This window comes from Drosophila grimshawi, unplaced genomic scaffold, assembly GCF_018153295.1.
Source record: "Drosophila grimshawi isolate 15287-2541.00 unplaced genomic scaffold, ASM1815329v1 contig_311, whole genome shotgun sequence".
In the NCBI taxonomy this organism is placed as follows: domain Eukaryota; kingdom Metazoa; phylum Arthropoda; class Insecta; order Diptera; family Drosophilidae; genus Drosophila; species Drosophila grimshawi.
Genome location: NW_025063098.1, coordinates 14,935,269 through 14,955,870, shown reverse-complemented (window position 1 = coordinate 14,955,870; position 20,602 = coordinate 14,935,269). Strand labels below are relative to the sequence as shown.

The window sequence follows — 20,602 nt, the reverse complement described above, 5'->3', positions numbered from 1 at the left end:
TCGAAATCTGTTACAAATTGAAAATCTGTTATAAATTTAACGGCAATTACCAAAGTAAAATGTTGCCAGGGGTAACAAAAGGAAGAGAATGAATTGACAGAAAGCTTCTTGCTGCCCAAAAGCGGTTTATCAAACCACAAATGAATGAGTGGAAAGGTGTAGAAAAGATTTCAGGTTAACTGACAAATTAAATACATATACAATATTATTTATTTGCGATGGCAAACTATCTCTCTCCTTTCACACAATGATAATCTTTAGCTAAGTCACCAAAAGCTGTTACCCAAAAATAGCTTCATCGCAAAATGACCTAAAGGCATTCAAAACTGGCCACAATAAACAAAAGAATTAATACAATAAATAAACACAAAGCATTGCAACAGCAGAAAGCCAAACAGATATTCAATGATGCCCTGCGGTATAAAAGTTTGTAAGTATTTTCACTCCTAACTACAAATTTAGGGAAACCACATTTGAAGCCTGTTTTTTCTTTTATTGCTGCTCTCTCAATTATTATTCAACTTTTGTAATCTGTTAGTCCCAGAAGTTAGATACCTTATTAAATTAAACAATATGTATTTTGTTTTAAATTTGTCTATTCAAAATGGATTAAAAGGTTATCATTTTGTTGTGCAAAAGCTTGTAAAAGGCAGAAGGATTACAGTATTGAGTATAGCTAGTTCTAGCTACAACTAGAGACTTACAATTTATAATCATGTTCTCCCATCTAAATAAGTCTTAAGCTACTTCAGACCCAATGCAGTTCAAAACTCTCGGTAGACCACAAACTCTCAACTCATTTGTTTTCAAGTAAATTACATTCTTTTTATACGTTTCGAGTGTACCAAAAGATAGTCAACAGTGATTGAAGGCTGCATACATTTTGTAGACTCAATCTTAAAGCATTGTTAAACTTGATTTGTTCATTACTCAGCGTCAGTTGACTAGCTACCATTTTGTAGGCCACATTTGTATATTTATAGAAAGAGCCAGACACACAATATGGGTCAAATCACTTGAGTCGCCCAACAAACTTGGTCTGGGCCCGTGCAATGTGGACAAAGCCAAAGTACAGTTAATTTGCGGCTTGAATGTTTGTTGCTAATTTTTTATTATTTTTTATTTATTGTTGTGGTATTTGTATTATTTGCGTGTTTAATTTTTGTTACGATCTTACGGTCGAGTCTTATTTTAGGCCGCAGCCGATCTTAAGAGCTTACACGTGCCGTGGATTAACAGATCGATTGCCGGGGCAGCCTCACAGGGGGCGGACAAGCTAAAAGCCAAGATCCAACAGAAAACAGGCAGCTGTCATTAGCGTTGGCTTGTTTGTGTGCCGTTAGAGCTGCAGACAGTTATTGACAGCTGAGCCACGATATAATTGTTGTTCGCACAATGATTATGAATTATGGAGTTTTAATACATAATTCCCACCGTGCGATCCATCATATTCGCATTCATATTCATATTCGTATTCATATTCATAACCGTATTCACATTCTCATCCATTCACATGTGTATTTTTAGACTATTTGTTTCTTCAACGCCTCACTAATGAAGTTCACGAAGTATTAATCGTTTTTGCTTGAGCAGCATGAGCTGCTAGCTATGCCCTGAATTTTGACCAGCCCCTTTTTAACACAAAAAAGGCAACAGAAGTTGGCCAAGTTATTGCTCTAATCAGCTAATGGCTGGCTTATTAATTGTTCATATATGATTTATAAGCGTATACACTCTGTTTTCTTCTAAGTAAGCAGGCTCCGAGCTAGAGTTGTGCACCTCCCCGGAGCTCAAAAATAGAACATAAATATAAATATATCTTTCGCAGCTTAGGTTATTTCATATGCAGAGCAAAGAGTAAAAAAAAGAAAAAACACATCACTTCTAGCTAGTGAAAAATATATTTTTAAAATAGAAAAATAGGTCATCAAAAATAAATTAATAAAATAAACAATTAGAGCCAAAATAAATATCGCACTTCTAAAAATTCAAATTTGATTTGACGGCAGTTGAAAATGTACTCCTTTTACTATATACAAAATTCACTTTTTTATGCGTATTTCAATAGAGCTAGCTAATATTCTAAATTTAGGTATTGCTGTTTAATGGGTATTCAAAAGCCGCTTAGACTCTCTGTCTCTTAAGCATTCCTCACTCATTACTATTGTCATTATTTGTTGGCTAATATTTTTGTTTTGGTTGGGTTTGCTGCTTAAGCAAATTGCTTTCGCTGCTGTCTGGCCTTTTGAGCGAAATATGAGCTGAATACTTTGTGTTATTTTTAGCTGTAGTTGAACAATATTGTCGAGTACCGCAATTCTTGCAGTTAGGTAATCAAATTGGTAATGACAAAAGTTCGATGGAATTTTGTGACTGACACATAAGAAAATAATTTAAAATGCTTTCCATTATTGAAGCTTCAACAATTCTTTTTAAGTAAATTCTTATCTAACTTAACCAAATAGACATTTGAAGTAGAACCTTAAATGGAATACTTATGAGCTTGTTATTTGTTTAACTCACCAACGCTCAAAAATGTTAAAGTTTTTGAAAATAAGTTGCTTGACAATCTCGATTGATTTGTGACTGAAAAATGGGAGCAAATTCTAATCATCAAAATACAATCTTAATTTGCTTAAGAGTTATCTTCTCAAAGAATATCCTTTAGATTTTATAGCAGTCCTCTATTATAAATATTATTTATGATGAGAACTCATAAATAAGCAAAATTTAAGCTTTGCTTCATTAATAAAATCGCCTAATTTTAATTACCACATTTGGATATTGAATTTATTTATAAATTGATGGCGATTCTAATTCATTCAGAGCTGTGAATTTATTTTCATGAAAAGCAAACAGTATCGCAAAAATTTTCAATTACTAACGACAATATACAATATACGACATTTTTTTATTAATTGCTAAATAATAAATATGTAAAATGTCTTATGGGAAAGCGAATTTTAAATGCTTTGTTTGAAATTTGTTTTATTTGGTTTTGTGGAGCTATTGGTGGAACAGAGATGAAAACATCACAATGCTACTGCTTTTTTATGGTAATTGAGCAGACTCGTTTTCGGATGTATTTTATCGATGATATTTAAATGGCCACAAATGGAATGAATGATAATTTCTGGATTATTTTTTGCTCTATAATACCAAGATTATCTGAGTTATTTGCAATTCATGAATAATAATTAAATTCAATTTTGAAATCATCAACCACACAGAATTGATCACTTTCCGCTTTCCCCACATCTCCAAATTGGCAAGGAAAAAATCCATTTTGAAAAAACGAAAAAAAGCCAATTAGCAAGACTGCTTATAATATATGTCTATATATAAACAAAAACGATACAAAAGTCCAATTAAAAAGAATGCATGATAAGACCCAATTTTTGTTTGCAAACAAGTTTGCGGCAGAAATTTGTTTTTAAATAAGCTGTGCTGAAATTAAATTAAAATGCATTGAATCACGGACGGTAAAAATGGTTCTGACTAAGGGGAATTCAAAATTCAATAAAAAGATCCAAACATTATAAATCTTATACAAATTTATCCGTATTCAATTTGTGCCTCAATAAATTGTGAATGAACAAGCAAACGTGATTCATAAACTAATTTATGAAAGATGCCGAACTTGATCTAGATTAATACCAGATATGCATAAATGATAAAGCCAAATAGGGCCACAAATCACACTTATTGTTCACACATGCTACAGATATAAGGCAAACTATGGCAACAATACAGCAAAATAAGATATTTGGGGAACTCTGCCTTTTTAACGAGATAATGTTTCAGCATAACAATAACAACATAATAAAGACGTAGGAAGCTGGTTAATCTTTATCACACCATCAGAATTATCATCAATTTATGATTGTCAGCGGCTACAGGTGGCAAGTGTTAATTGCAATTAGAAATCTGCCGACATTAAACTAAAGTGTTTGAAATATGCTTTGTAAGATAAAACAAGATATACATCCAAATGTGCAAATGTACAGAAGTGCTTAATTGAACAAGATAAAAATATGCATATATATGTATGTAGTCAGCATTAATGTCAAGTACGTTGTGTGGCAGATAAGAACTCGAACGCACTTCACAATATCTATATATGTATCTGAATTATTTTCGATTTTGTTCTCTAGTTGGCACAAGTCGATGGCTATTTATAAATACAAATTTATATAGTTTCCGATTAGATGTTTTGTTTTGTTTTGTGTTTTTTTTTTTTTTGTGTTTACTCGCTATTTCTGCACTTTACTTTTACGTTTGCGTCAATATCTTAGCACTTTTGTAAGCGACACTTCATAAACTGAATTTGTGGTTTCCATGAGTTTCAGTTGCGAGTACATTCACAATGTTTTGGGGCATCCCAAAGCCGTCGCGTTTTTAAAATAACTATTTTTCCGAAGAGTTGAAAAACGCGCACCTTACTTGCCGATGCGTCGAGTCTCGAGTCGAAAACCGAACTGAACGCACGAATCGTCTCCCAGACTCACCGGCCAGACGCACCGACGCGCCAACAACGCCGAAGCTGGACGCAAATGAGAATGTGAGTACGAACGTCAGCGCCAACGTTAGCGTCAGCGTAAGCGTCGCAAGCGCAGCATGATCCATGTTAAATGGAGCGCAAAACGTAAATCGTAAAACGTAAACGCAAGATGCAAATGTAAACAGAGCGAAATATAAAAACAAACGCGCAACACATACACGCACACCCACACACACACACACTTACAGAATCATTTACTTTAGTTTACAATTTTAACTTACGTTAACATTACGATCATAATAAATATAAATATAAACTATATATTTGAAAAATATAAGCTAAAGTATTTTTATGCTCAGATACCGTACGTAATGTCTAAATATAAACTGAAATACATCTGTAAAGCTTAAGGACAAATATTTTTAAAAAATTTATAAACACATAAATATGTTTTAAATTTAAAATTAAATATACCTTATAATAATTCATATTAATTACTTTTACTTTAGGACTTGGTCAAATTTCCAGTTGCTGTCAATAATAAGTACATGAGTCCAACTCCTTCATAACAATTCATTAAGTTCATAATTTGGACGATCATTTGGGCTTAGCTGTAGTTGTCATGTTTATTGCCATATTTGCATTTTGTTTGGGATACACTTTGAATTGGAGCTGCAAACTATAACAAGACTCTCTTGCTCGTTTCCTCTTATTAGTCGAAACACACACAGACGCACACATACACGCACACATGCAGATATTGCGGTTTGTATAATGTGACATAATATGAGTTTGCTTCTGTGTGCGTGTTTGCGTAGGATTTAATTCTGTGACTTGCTTGCTTCTAGTGTGTAATTTTGCACTGCAGTTAAACTCAATAAATCATTTGAACGAGGGAGTGACAGAGACAGATAGAACGAGAGTTGAATGGAAGAGTGGATTGCGATTGAGTTCCAGCTGGTGCATGCATGGCATCTCTGCACATATGTGTGTGTGTGTTGGTGTATTAAGCTACACATGTCCATCACATTTCACTAACTCATCTCTCTCTCTCTATCTCCCTCTCTCTCTCTCTCTCTCTCTCCTGCATCGTCTCGTTGTCAATTTTTGGAAGTGTTGTTTTCTGCATTGGTTTTGCGGTAATTGTTTGTCATCAATTAACGCAGTGTTGCAAGCTTATCAAATTTATTTGTACAGTGTGTGAAAGCGTGAAAATCGTGAGTGTGTGTTGTACTTTAAGTTAGAACACAACACATCCACTGTTGTGTGTGCATTTGCCACATGGGAAAGCATAATAAATTAGTGTTGCCTTGCTTGCACAAGTTCAATGGAAGCCGTTTGTTCTCCTGAGGCGAAATCGCCAAAATGTGTGACTGATGTGGATAAGAGATAAGCATCGTTTGCAGCATTGGGATTCTATGCTTCAAGGATAATCGACTGTGTCTGACTTGTGAAAGATGCAAATGCGATGCAAGCTGTCATCTTTGCGACGTGTCCTTCCGCTCTATTCACAAGAAATTAGTTGTGCTCACTCACATATAGAAAAATGACATATTCAATGATAGATATAAATGATATCATAAACGTAATCTTTACAATTCAATTTTTACCATTCATACCGGATTTACAATGTGTGATTGACATTATATTGTACAGGAAATTAAATATGGAAAATCTTTATTATGTTGAAAATTATTCAATTATGGGAATGGAAATATTTCCATGAAATGCATTACACATTTCCTGATATAACAATATTTAATATCCTTGCTAAGGGTTTAATTACGTTTTATTTTCTCTCGTATATTGTCATTTTTTAAGATGGTTTAGCTGGATTTAATGATATTTAATATAACACCCGCACATTATTGCATTATTAAATTCTTTTACATTTCTTTATTTTATAACCCTACCCTTGGACTAATGTGCAGATCCTTATTCTCAATAATACACATTTATGATCTCTGTCATATTTGCATGTTTTCATGTTGTTTCGCACATTTTCTCCTCAAATTAAGTTTCAGCAATTCATACAAATTGTCAATAAGACTTTAAATGAGTTAAATGCTTGGCCAAAAGAAATTGAATGTGTGCCTGTTAAATATTCATTTAAATTACTTTCTTGTCCTGTTTCCGTCCTCATTCGAGTAATTGTCTCCGCCTCCTGCTAGCTGACAATACGAAAATGTCCTGAATGACGGGAAAGTTCCAAAAGGGAAAAGTGCTAAGTGCATTTGGAGCACTAGTGGATAAGGACAATGACTTGCTTCACGCTGTTAAACAATTTACGCGTTTACCTTATAGTGACCCCAACTATTTTAAAATGCATTCATCGATTGAAATAAATGAACTATTTTCTCACATCTGCTGTATAAAGTCTTTTGTGTTCTCTATAAACAGCGCTTGAAAATTTTAGGGACCAAACTTACTTAATTTTAAATATTAAATTGAAGAATTTCTTTTTGCATCAAATATAAAACAATTTTAAACTCAATGATTAAATTAACCAAAAACATGTCTAACCTAAATTTTTTTTTTTCGTTTTGAGGTTTACATACTTGGCTTGAGCTACAAAAGTCTGAAATTGCATGTCTAACAGCATGTTAAAACTTTTATTATATGCCAAATGAGATTTGCATGTTCAATGCCTAGTTGGCACTCTCTTTGAAATAGTACAACTCTTAAACTTTTCAATTTAATTTAAGCTGAAATCCGCCTTAAATTTTCTACACAAAGAAATGTATTTTGATGTGAAGCTTCAAAGGAACACTGATTCTTAAAAGTTTTAATTGGTTGACAGCAATCTTTTCGAAGCTCAATCTTATCTAAAATCTACAAATTCAGTTAAAAAACTATGACTAACTGCAGCTTAAACTTTATAAATTGTACGAGTTAGTGGAAACGCTTCTCTGCCATCAAAATGTCTTCTTTCTAAGGTCAAAAGTCTCTTAACCGTTCTGCAGGTGTCAGTTAGTGAAACTAGCCAACAACTGTTAGTGTGTGAGTGCGTGCAACTGAGTACATGTGGCAAGGAGAGTCTGTGGCATGTGCAAAACCGAATTGAACAAAAACCTCATACCAACATGGTTTTGTGCAGCTTTAGGTTACAGTGTGTCCTTGCCACAACTTTAATTTTATACAACGAATAAAACTTGCCTTCAGAAATCTGTCTATTTAATTCACATGTTTATATTAAACGTAGACATTATTTAACTAATGTATATAAGCAAAATAAACTAGTTCATTAGACTAATTTAATTTCAAAATACGTATATATATTTCGAATAGCATAATATTCATGCATTCATTTTTTGCTTCTATTTTATTCTAGATAAAATATTAGTTCCAAATATTTATTGATCTTTTTTACGTCCCTATAACATATGCAAGGATCTTTCTTTTATTTACGAAGTTTTTTAATTTGATTAGTTTCTTTAATCATTTAATTGAATTAATATAAAAGAATATATGTCACCATTTATTAGAGTATAAAGATAGTCAATACTGAGATGTGTACTACGGCTAGATGTGTTCCAATATCACGTAGTAGCCATTTTTTATAAAGCTTGAAACTAAAAACAATCGATATGTTTAATGTTGCCACTAAGCTGTGTTTTCTTTTCTCTTGTATACATGGTGGAATAACTCATTAACTTGCCTCTAAAAGCAAAATTTATTGTTTGACAGCACAATGAGTTCAAACTTGTGTACTCGTAAGGATAAAGTGCTTAAATTACGTTGAATAACTTTTTACGTAACCTTAAGCAGATGCTCGACCAATAACAGATGTTGCTCTTTGCCACTGTTAAACTCTACTTTGACGTTGAACTTTAACATCGATTTTACATCAAGGAAACTGGGTCCCAGTCATGTTCTACGAAATTATACCCGGACTATGCTAATGAAGCACTCGCATTTTGGTTGACTGTCTGTCATAGAGAGCCATTTACACTGGACTGCATGTGGCGGCGCAATTAGTCGTTTCTGCAGTCTATAACTATTAATAACGAAATAAAAACAACTAAAATCAATAATGAAATATAAAAGATAGTCTTTCAATTTATATCCATTTTTCGTCAGCTTTTTACGTAAAAAAGTGTATAGCTCAGTTGTTCTGTTATTGTTGTTGGTGTAAATAACAATTAATAACAACTATTTTGCCGGATTTATTTTTAATTCGCAAACTGGCCGCGCTGACAGGCAGTTAATCAAACAAACAAAACTGGCAGGCAGCATGCAATTTTAACTAGATTCATTTTAAATAATTATCGGTGGCCATAATCAAATTAACAGGTGTTAAATTAAACACAATTAATTGATATTAAAAACTTTGCAAACAAATTGGGTCCTTTATAAAAAAAAAGTATATTGAAAATACGTAATTATATTAATTGTCTATTAGATAAAAGTCATTAAAAATAAATGTAGTTGTTTGAAGTGTATTTTTGAAAGTTGCCTTATCACAATTATGCAAATGCAAATTATTAGATTTTTCCCCAGAAATTTGCCCGATGAGAAAACTATGTTCAAAGGTATGCAAATGCTAAGGCGAAGATGGCAAGATAGGTCAAAGGTGCTGGGCACGTGTGCTAACTGTTTCAGATATTGATATCATTGATTTCTACAACCAAGCTTAATTGAGGCCATTTATCGCATTTAACCACACACCCACATGCACATAGAACATGTGTATTGCAAATTTCGTTGCCTATCTAACAGGAGCAATTAAAATTGGCATGTGGATAATTAGTGTGGATTTGATTATCAAGTCAGACAGCTCTACTTGTAATTGGTTTGACACAAAAAGTCGCAGTTTAGTTACAATTTTTGAGTCATTATCATTCAAAAATATAGTATAACCAAAAAACTGCTCAACTTATGCAACACTTAACCATAATTCCGGAAATGTCAACTAAAAAAAGACCACTCAATAAGGTATTTAATAATTTTCCAAATTTGGTTTCACCTAAAGTAAACAAGTTCAATAAATATGACCAGGATTTTATAATGTATAATGTTCTTCATATTTTTAAGAATAGTGTTTTCTAAAGTATATAATTTCAATAAAATAAAACATATTTTTAGGGTGTTTTCTTTTCACCGAATATTCACAAAATATTTTTTTGCATATTGCCATTTAGCTCTAATTTAAATTGATGTGCATATTTATTCAGCCACATGGCTGTGAAAATACAATGTGTGGTTGTGTCAGGTAATGAGTCGCTCCGTCGCCTCATTTCATTTTAATGCTGCCTAATCAAAAATGATTAGCTCAAAATTAAAATACCACTGCACACAGAAGCAACTGTGCCTCGGGCGGATTTACGTATTAACTGGGAAATTCTTATTGTGTTGTCAGTTATGAATATTTTCATGATGCGATTATTAAAGATTAAAAGTCAACGTCAGAAACCTACAAGTTTTAAATTAATAGCAGTATTTTTTAATCGCTTAAATTAGTTTTTGTAAATTAGTTAAAAGTAGGTTAGAGTTAGAATTCATATTCTACATCCCTTCTCACCTATTTTGACTAGTTTTAGTTAATAATTATAATGATATAATATGTATTCAACATCACATATTTCTTACTAATATTCATTTACTCTGATCCAATCTATTTTACCTTGTTATTTTTTGCCAATCTAGCTAATGGAAAACAAACAATGATTTTCACATAACGATATTATTTGCATTCAATTTCAAACTTTATGCATTTATCTGCAATTGCAAAAGGCCCTAAAAAAAACTTTTGTACCTTCAGTTGAATTTATTGTTATCAGTTGAAATATTTCTTTTTAATTAGTTTCAATTAAAAAAGTAGGGAAAGAAGCGTTAGTAAATGCAAATTTCTTCTAGCTTGAATTTTATTTTCATTTATAACGAAACTTTAAGTTGGCTGTCAATCAGAATATTTGATTTGCCTAACCGCAGGGCTGAAAAATGTACAACATAAACTGAATTAGTTGAGCGCCACAAATTTTCAGTTGTCGCCAAGTTTCTGTCAAGAGTTCGCTCGAGAAAGCTTCGCCGTAACTCTACGGTCTGTGAGCCAACTGAAAACTAATTTATTTATTGATTTTCTCTGAGTTCTGTTAACGCTAGCTGAAAGGAAATCTCGAGAGAAAACCTATTGAAAACTGCAGATATATGTGCTCATCAAAATGTATCAATAGTGGAAATCTGCATTTACATTTTTCTTATATAGTATATAAATATAGTTTTGGGTTAAAGAATTTGTTACTATTGTTGTGTATTACTTTAAGTTCAATGAAGTTGCGGCAAGTTATGTAAAAGGCAGTGAGAAGCATACTCGACCCAATTATGTACAGATATTTTTGATCAGGACTAAAAGCCAAGTCAATAGACATGGGTCTGTCCACATATGAAGACCGATAGCAGAGATTATACGTGCTAGAGATCTGAAATTCGGAATTGAATTTTATCAAATATCAAAGCAATTAAAGCCACAAATTTAAAGACAGCCTTCCAATTAATATATAAAATAACCTTAACACATTATTGATGAACTGTACAACTGTTAAATTTAAGATCGGATAAAATATTCCAATTTTTAAAACTGGATTGAGTCGAGCTGTCTCGACTATAACATTCTAATATTATAAAGAGTTATTTAATTACTTTAAAATAAGTTCAATAACCCCCTGCATTTAATCAAATTATTGAAATTCTTTCAGTTAATATATTGAATCAATAAAAATTAAATAAAAGAAAAAGTGCCGGTTGCAAAAGTTTTTTCAACACAAGTCAGAAGATAATAAATTATGTTTAATACATTTTTCTGGTTATTTCGCGTTGCATTGTTTGACTATAAGTGTATGTGTACGTGGGGGGCCAGGGAATGGGGTGATGGTTGGGGTGGGAATGTGCACAGAGCTGGTAAACTGATGCCAAGTTAAACCCTCAGCGAATAAGGCGGCACAATAAAAAAAAAAAACAAGAACAAAAATAATAAAACAATAACAGAAGCGGCACTTGCAGCAGAAATGGCACTGGAACAAAAGCAGGCCTGGACTGAAAAATGTATTTAAGTGGCATATACAGTTCCCAGTTCCCCTGCTGCAGCAAATTGTTTATAGAGCAATAATTTTTATAGCTATATAAAAAAGAGACGAACGCAACCAGGCACTGAACATGTCCTCCATGTTAATTAAGTTTGTTCGGCCATCCAAAGGAAGGTCGTGAAATATAATAATGGATAATGAAAAAATATATAATTATGCTTAAAGTAAAGTGGCTGCTCGAAATGCAAATATTAAAATAACTTGTGTTCGTCATTATTATTGTGTGGCCATGTGGAAAACTTGGCTTCAGCGGACTAACAATTTCTCTGCTTAATTGCAATTTATGCAAAATATATTTTGGATGCAATCAATTGGTTTTGAAAAAACACTCGATTCCTATTGAATATTCTTTCATTCATTCAAACGATCAAATAAAATAATTTATCAATTCACCAGAAGTCTTTTGAATTTTCAGTTTTTACTGCTTCTGCTTATAGCTGAAAAAGAAGTTTATATTTTTCCGTAAAATGCACATTAATAAATAAGTGAATTGTCGTATCTTGGGAATATTTAATATCCGAGATAGTGCAGACAGATGGCCCGGAAATAGAACTCGTCCAAGTCGAGTCACTGGCGGAATGCAGGTCACACACTGGACAAGCAACTTAGGATGCATAATGCATGGGACAATCATAAACAATGCGCAGAGCAGTCAGCGAAAAGGCGGAGCAGGCACAAATGCTGAGAATGAAAGCTGAATGGGGTTGGCCGTTGGTACACAATACTAGGCAAACAGCAGGTCTGTTTTATTGCCCTTTAGCATGGTTGGGAATTGTAATTTTCATATTTATTTAGCGGAAAATTACAAAATGTAAGTTTATCATTTAAAACGAAATGGTCGTTGAATAGTTGAACGCTTTTCAAATAGTAGTTAAGTGAATAAATCGAGTTATGAGTCACGTAATCGAGTAATTTGGAAGTGTTTTTGTGCAAATATGTACAAAAAGGAGTTCGTTTGCAACAAGTCTTATTCATTATAAATAGTTACTAAATTATTATCAAAGTACGTGTGAAGATTTTCAAAAAAAAAGTTATCTAGTTGAATTGACAAAAGAAAGTTTACTAACCAGTCAGTCGTGGTAAAACTTTATATTTACCGCACACTTATAATCAGAATGGAAAATTCAAGCTATTATTTTAGATTCTCAGAAAAATATCGTTTTGTAGTTTATAGTTTCATTTTATTCATTTATTTTTATATATGTATTTTAAAGCACACTAAAGTCGTAGTCAAATTAAAATTTGTTGGAGTCCATTTTAAGCTCTATGTCACCCCTTCAAGGACATAAAGATATAGTAAACAAAATCAAATTCACATTATTAACAGAAATGTAATGCGGCATAAATCAGACAGTTTAACTCACTTTACTAATTATGAGATAAATGTCTGAAAACATTTTCGCATCAACAAACAATGTGGCAATTTTTGAGATACGCGTAACTCGCGCACAATTTCCCACAATTTGTTTTCATATAAATATTTATTTATTTTTGATTTATAGTTGGTGGCAAATTGTATTTGTCATGCAAAAGCGAAATATGCTTTTACCCATTGCAGACATTTCCTGACATTTGCAACATTTACATACGTGTACGTCATGTAAGTGTTTTTTTTACACAGTTGATTTATACCTTAATGCTGCTGGCATTTTTAATTGTCATGAATAACAGTGATTAAATGTGGCTTAAACTCGAGCTGAGTTTGCGTTGAGTTTAAATAAAAATGTATAGTTTAAAAATGAATTCAATAAATTATTAATAAAATTATCATTCATTTTACATTAAATTGCTACGAATATGATCGAATGGATAAATATAAATTAGGTGCAAAATTAGTATCAACTTTCTAACGAACGGGCTGATTTGATTTTATTGCTAAAGCTTTAATAAATTTACATTTACAAAACATGTTTTCAAAATTGTCAGTTGTCGTGTGGTTCGCCACTTTTCCTGGGTGAGTTTATTTTAATGCATCAGCCAAGTTACATCCACACTGAGCTCCCATTAGACAAAATTTGCATAGAAAAAACGTTATTACTATCATCAGTGTTGGCCACATGGGGTCGACGCTGATGTTAACAACGAAATTGTCATAGTACAAAAACAACATAAATGGAACTGGGAAGTGACACTGAGCTCTTATCTATGTAGCAGCAACAAATATATATTTTTTTATTTTTATTTTTGTTTACCACTTTTGAACGCGAGAAATGTGCAATAAATTAATTGGTACATGGTTTCCATTTTAAAATGTGTTGTGTCACTTGTTCTGTTTAATGAGTTAATCAAATTAAAACTTTGCTCGTTGCGTTGCACTTTTTGAGTTGATGCTGCCTTTGAAGAATCCTTCACTCTTAAACTTTTCTGCAAGCACCAGCGACAAAAAACCAAACAGCAGCTTAATAAAAATTTTCAAAATTCTCCATTCATGTAACACAATTATTATCTCCACTTTGCATCCGCTTGCCTTACTCTCTTTGTGGCTGGCCAACGGCCAAGATTTGAGTTCATGGGCAGAAAGAAGGCCAACACAGCACATGACATTCAATAAAATAGATGTATATATATATATATATGTATAACAAACTGACGGACGGAATGCAATTTGTTTTGTCTCCGCTTCTGATTTCAAGAAATTTGCCTATATGTAAAATCTCTCTTGAAGCAATCGAGCAATTTACGGAAAATAAAACCGCAATAAATAAACGATTACCTTTGAAATTGGAATATTGCAAGCTGTTTTGAAAGTATTTCAATATTTATTTTTGTTATTTAGCTTGTTGAATTTTTTCTTGACCACAATTAGTATGCTTTAGTTGTCAAATAAAAACAAATCCCAGCAGGAGATCATTTAATTATTGTTAATATTCAATAAAGATACTGCATTAAAAACTATAACTTGTAAAATCAAAAAATTATATTGATATCGCCAACACTTTTGTGATATGTTTTTTGGTGTATACACAAACAAAGTTAAAGTTCAGTTAACGTTCATATTTTACAGTGTTACAGTTCATGCTATGTGTATGAAATATATACATCTGAATTTACATCTGGATCACAATCCTTTTGAATGTCAGCTGCACCCCAAGTGCGCATATTTTTGCGCCGTTTGTCAATTGTAATTTGTCCGATGCTTTGTCAAACGATTTTCCTTTCACATCTTTTATGTGCAAATTTTGACAAAAAAGCTTCATTTTTCTTTTCGTCAGCTTAACACAAAGGAGCGAATTTCTAAGCGCTTCCAGCAAGTGAATGGCAAAATTTACCAAGTTTAACGAGAAGCTTAAGCTCAAAAGAATCAATTACATTTGAATATTAATATCGAATAGGAATAAATTTCAAACTAAAAAATGATATCGGACAAATATCTTCAGTATGCCAAGTTACATATACAAAGATGAATATATCTATATCTATCTATAATATTGTGAATCAATTTAGATATGTATCAAGTACTGCTTTTCAGTCAACAACTAAACTTTTAACCATGACATATTTATCGTATATAGTTCATTCCATATTAGTTAAAAATGTAACTGGCTTTCTTGTATAGAACTGAGTGTCAATGCCAAAGTAAAAGTGTGCAATTGAATAGAAGTACAGCAACTTTATCAATGCACAACATTCTTATGGATTCCACATTAACACTTGTGCTGATAAGTAGGCAACAAACTGTGTTTAGCTTCACAGTCCAAAAATTGAGTCGGATTCGCATTCAGTCAGGTAAAGGCCATTGAAAGAGTCTTCGTTGTGCACACTTTGCACTCAGCTATGTCAATATTTCAAGAGCGAAATTTTATTTCGTGTTTTTAGTCCAAATTGGGTTGTGTTCTTAAGTACTTTCTTGTTGAAATTCGCTGCTCAACAACGTGCTTCCATCTGCTGCATTCTAAGATCTATGCAAAGATGTGCGAATAGAATAAAAATATAAATAAAATTGTTGTGTTCCCAATTAGCGTGCACAATGTGAGTAGCTTGTTGATTTTTTTACTCAGCTTTAGCTTATAAAGTAAGAAAAAAAACTTAGTTGGGCTCAAAAAATTAAAATGCATGCATGGAATATAAATATTTTGGAATTAAGGCGAGATCAAGACTTTAACACATTTAAACGGTTATAAATTTAGAGGGGTCAACTGCTTAATAGAAACCATCTTATTCAACTTGTAGCTTATTTTCTATGGATTTTTTGTCGTCATTTGCAGTTGCTTATTGGATTATCTATGGCTCTAAGATACTTTAAATTGAATAGCTGTTCGCTTATGCAACGCATTCAACACCTTTCCTTACCTTTGTGTCTTATTAAATTCACTTCAGATTCAGACGCAACAACTAAACAATTTTCTATAAGCCATATGAATTTCAGGATAGCTATGAAATACTTTCAACACCTTTGTGTTTGCTTTTCCATAGTTTACCACATGCACAATGCAACTTTTGCGCGCGGTCCTGGGTAATACAAATAATTTGTAGAAACAAATGAAATTGGGGCAAGACTTACTATACCAAATATTTTGTTGAGCTTATATTTATTCACAACACAATTTAAGCCCAAACAATAATAATCCAATTGGGATTACATCGTTTGCTAGATATTTTCTCAACTGTGAAGTTTTGTTTTGACTACATTAATTACAGTTGGTTACAGAATATACAATTTACTTTGCTTGAGTGATATTGTAAAACTTTCAAAGATATTTTCAATTGCTTACATTTTATTTTTATTTACTGATAAATATTGCCTTAAGCACCTAAGCCACAAAATGTTTATTTCAATTGGGATACCTCTGTCTCTGTCCTTTAGTCTCGCTTACATATCTGCTACTTCAGTTAGACATTTAACTGTATATGCAGGCAGATACTCAAAGAAAGTGGTAAACATTTGTGTAGCAAATAATTAGAAACTTAGCAATGCACTTGATAACTTGAGGAGTTTTGTATCTAAAAGCGCGTCAACTCCATATACCTCCTTGAGTTAGAAATTTATTACTAAAGTCAAAGTCGAAAATTTAATCTTGTGAAACTAAGTGGAGAGTTGCAATAAGAAATTACTTCAAGAATTACTATTTATATATGTTTTACACATTTTAGTCTAATTTATATACAAGGCAAAAGAAATGCTATAGTTTACAGAAAACGGATAAGCTTTCCGTTTTCATTTTCAAAAAACAACAATGAAAACAGCTATTTTAGTGGAATTGAAACTCAAATCACAAATGAATTTTAGAGTAAATTAGAACGCCGAAAATAGAAAACGGAAGATTTTCGTTAAAAGTGAAAAAGATTTGCGTAACTTGGAGCATGATTTAATTGTGCTATATTTTTAGCTTAAGAAAGTGCAAAGAGGAATTTAAATTGTGTAGAAAACGTTAATAGAACATGGATTATTTTGTCTACCTCTGCTGTTGGCAGTTGCCAGTAGCTCGTATAAGACTGTCCACTAAATTGATACAGCCATATATCAAGATATTACCATGAAGATTGTAACACTCATAACAATGCAACTGCATAACAATGAAAACTCATTGAGCAACACAACCCTCTGCTGGAGATTCTGTAAGCCGGAAGTGGGAAATGGGAAAAATGCGTTTCACAATTTAGACAAATGCAAAATGCATAAGCAGAATAAAGCATTCCAACAAGAAAATTCAATATGTCCACTATATCAGAGCACAACTTTCACCTATTAAAGTTAAATTGGCAAGCATCATTTGACTTTGCCAATCACTGGACTTAATATATTAAAATTGTAATTTATTTATTTTTCTTGTTCGCCACTTTAACTTCTTTGCCTTGCCAATTTAATTTTTACAATTTTCGTAAAATTTTCAACTTTTCAATTTGATGAGAAATGAGAATCTTTCTCGTCCGGTTGAAGATGTCCGCACTTAACAGTTTATTACCGGCTTCTGGCGGCACCAACTACAAACAGCTCCGAATACAGTTGCTTTTCGATATCGAAACTAATGCTGTGTGCGTGTGCGGGGGTGTATGAGTAAGCTCATATGCATTAGTACAGCCGGCTTTTGGCCAATTGCATTAGTATGTGTGTGCGTTATCAGCTGTTCGATGCCCTTTTGGAAAAAAGCGTACATTTCAGAGCTTTGTGTGGGCAGCACTTGGGTGGTCATTGTTTATGTTTTAAGGAGAGGCTGGCCAGAGAATTTCACAGAATATTATACAAAGAAAAGTACTATTTTAAGATTGTGTTTATAAAGCAGTACATTTATATTATCATAATGTAATGATACAACATTTCTTACAATTTTATTTTTTTTAAGTTCTAAGAGCCCACTTATTAGTTTTATCTATAATTAATTTTCGATTTAACTTCGAACAAAAAACCACAAACCATTCACATATTAAAAAGGCGCAATGTTATTAACAGATGGGCTTTAAAAGCACAGATTGTATGTGGTTATTGTCTTTGCTAAGCACAGTGTTGTTGAAACTGTTATTAGCAGTATGCTGTTAGCTGGCACTGTTAGCGGATAGCCTAGCAGCTTCACCGTCTTTTAGTCTGTTAACCCACCGAATTTCAATAGAAACTAATATTATGTATATGTATTTAAATAAAAGTGTCCACTTACTTGAGTGTTTGTTGCCAATTTCGCGACGCATTTCCTCCGTGCGATTCGTGTTATTTGGCTCGAGCGGATATTGCGAAAAAGTCATATTTTCGTTGCGCATCTGCCTGCCAAGGGACTTCATCATGAGAAAACAAGTGTGCAAACCTGCCACATTTCGCTGACCGTCGCGTTCGTAGTAGAAAATGGAATGCGACCAATTGTGCCTGCGGCGGCAGACATTTTCAACGATGGTTGAAATATATGTATTTCAAAATATACAATTGGTGACTTACTGTTTCATCACATTTATGGTCAGCTCGGAGATGGACTCGAAGCTCAGCATGCCCGTCCGGAGCAGCATATAAAACTCATCGCCGCAATCGGTTTTTTTCTGCTCAAAGTCATAGGTGGAGCCGCCCACGGTGATAAGGGGCGTGCCCTCGCTGTTGAAGTATTTTGTAATGCGACTGACAGCAGCTGAAATTGTTATTGATTGCGATTATAACGAGTGCTTTGTGCTAACGACATAATTCCCTCAATATATCGTCAATCTACACTCGCTTCAATTACTATTCTAAATTCAATTATTTATTTACATTTATAAATTCAATATATTTGTTCGAAAAATTGTACATAAATAGAAACAAAAATCTTGAATCAACTCTCACATGCCCATTAACTATTTTGAAATGAATATAGTTGTAATTAATATTTAATAACATAAATACTTATTTTAAACTCATTTAGTTTCACTTAATGGTGATATTATACCTGTTAAATTCATTTAATTCAATTGGTTTCTAAGAAAAATTGCTACAATTTGTGGATAACGCTTTTATTATTTTTAACTTCCCAAGACGAAAGACAACTTTCTAAATAATTTAATTTTCACTCGTCATTCACGAGTTGATAAAGAATAGAAAATATGTTTAAGTCTTTCTGAGTAATTTCCTCAGAGTTCAATTCTCGTCCTTTCTGATCCAATTATCGTAATTGAAAAAATCCATTTTGCGACGCATTTTGTATCGAGACATGCTTAAAATGTTTGGGAATGAGTAAACGATTCATTCACTGATTAAAAACTATACCCTTAATCGAATTACAATACACATGTTCTTTGTTTGTCCACTTACCCAGTGAATAGTCACAGACGGGTCCAAAAATGACCTGTGCACATTGCTTAATGATGCCATCCATGGCTCTGATGACGCCCAAGGAGGCATCGCACTTGATGTCACTGGCCAGCCACTCGAAATCAATATATGGCGGTATCAGCGCAGTGGCACGGATCTGTTGCTCGGCCACCTTAAGGATGGGCAGCACGCGATGCAGCGATGCCTCGTAGCCCTCATCATTTGGGAGCAGGACGAGCGCACGGATGGAGCAGTTGCCACCATTTGCATTGCAGATGGCCTCGCACTCACGAGCCGGCTCGTCCCGGCACCTGGCCAGACAGCTGCCCCAGCAAAGTAGGCACATCAAAAGGAGGAGTTCATGCCGCATGCCTGCACAATTTATGCATGGACGTTGCCACTGCCGGGCCCTGAGGTGCCACGCTGCACGCTCCGTAATAGTTTCAAGTGATTTGCAACTCTTTGCGCTGGCATCCTGTAGCATTGATTGCCACGGCATTGGCGTCAGCTTGTTATTGGTTCGATTACTTTGTGGCCTGCCCTCAATTTTCCTATACATTTGCTTTTCCTTCTTCCACTTCAAATTTTGTTTATACACAGCACTCAATCGCTAATTAAGTTTTCATTGATTCGCTCGCCTTTGACCAGAAATGTTGGCAGCTTAAACTGCATGTTGCCGCTGAAAGAGTAATTTAAAAAAGTCATATAAAAGGCATTCCCGTGATTTCATGTACAGTTCCTAACTATATGGGCTTATATGGGATTTCCATGAACCCAGCATATTTTATATTTCTATAGGCAACTATAGTTTGTTGGCCACACTTCACATTCAAGTTGTTCAATTACTAATTTATTAATAAGTTCACTATCTCTAAGTTTCCATATTACTTAAGCTTGTGGACTGTCCTTATCTTTATGACCCCACTTGTTTTTTATTTTAATTTTTCATTAACTTTATTGATTCTCCAGTAAAAGCTCTTGCAGTAATTTTAAACTAATTATAACACTATTTCTTCGAATCTAAATTGAGCACAAACAAATCCAGTATAATAAAAATCAAAGACTCTAGAACTAAAAAAAAAAAAAAAATTTCAATTTCCGCTTGCATTTGTTTATCATTATAAGATATTGTGCAATCAATCAATCGACTTGAACTTATCGTCTGTTGAACTCCAAAAACAACGAAACAAAATTAAAAGTTGGTTCTGTTGAGCGGAACTCGCAGCAATGAATAGCTAATAAATGTAACCCCCTTTCGGCAGTTATTAAATATTCGTACATGATATAGATCAATATACGCTCCCATAACCAAAAGTT

The 20,602-nt window shown here is 33.2% G+C and overlaps 1 protein-coding gene across 1 annotated transcript in view; it reads right to left on the bottom strand.

Annotated features, from left to right (window-relative positions):
* Positions 1-20,602, bottom strand: part of LOC6571759 (atrial natriuretic peptide receptor 1) — a 44,660-nt gene that overhangs the window by 17,623 nt on the left and 6,435 nt on the right. The window contains exons 2-5 of the mRNA XM_043214850.1: positions 19,286-19,964; positions 18,446-18,629; positions 18,174-18,376; positions 18,060-18,103 (exon numbers count right to left, since the gene is read on the bottom strand). Of these exons, the coding sequence (XP_043070785.1) occupies positions 18,099-18,103; positions 18,174-18,376; positions 18,446-18,629; positions 19,286-19,844 (951 nt within the window). The 5' untranslated portion in view covers positions 19,845-19,964 and the 3' untranslated portion in view covers positions 18,060-18,098. Of the gene's footprint in view, positions 18,104-18,173; positions 18,377-18,445; positions 18,630-19,285; positions 19,965-20,602 lie in introns of the transcript that reaches the window.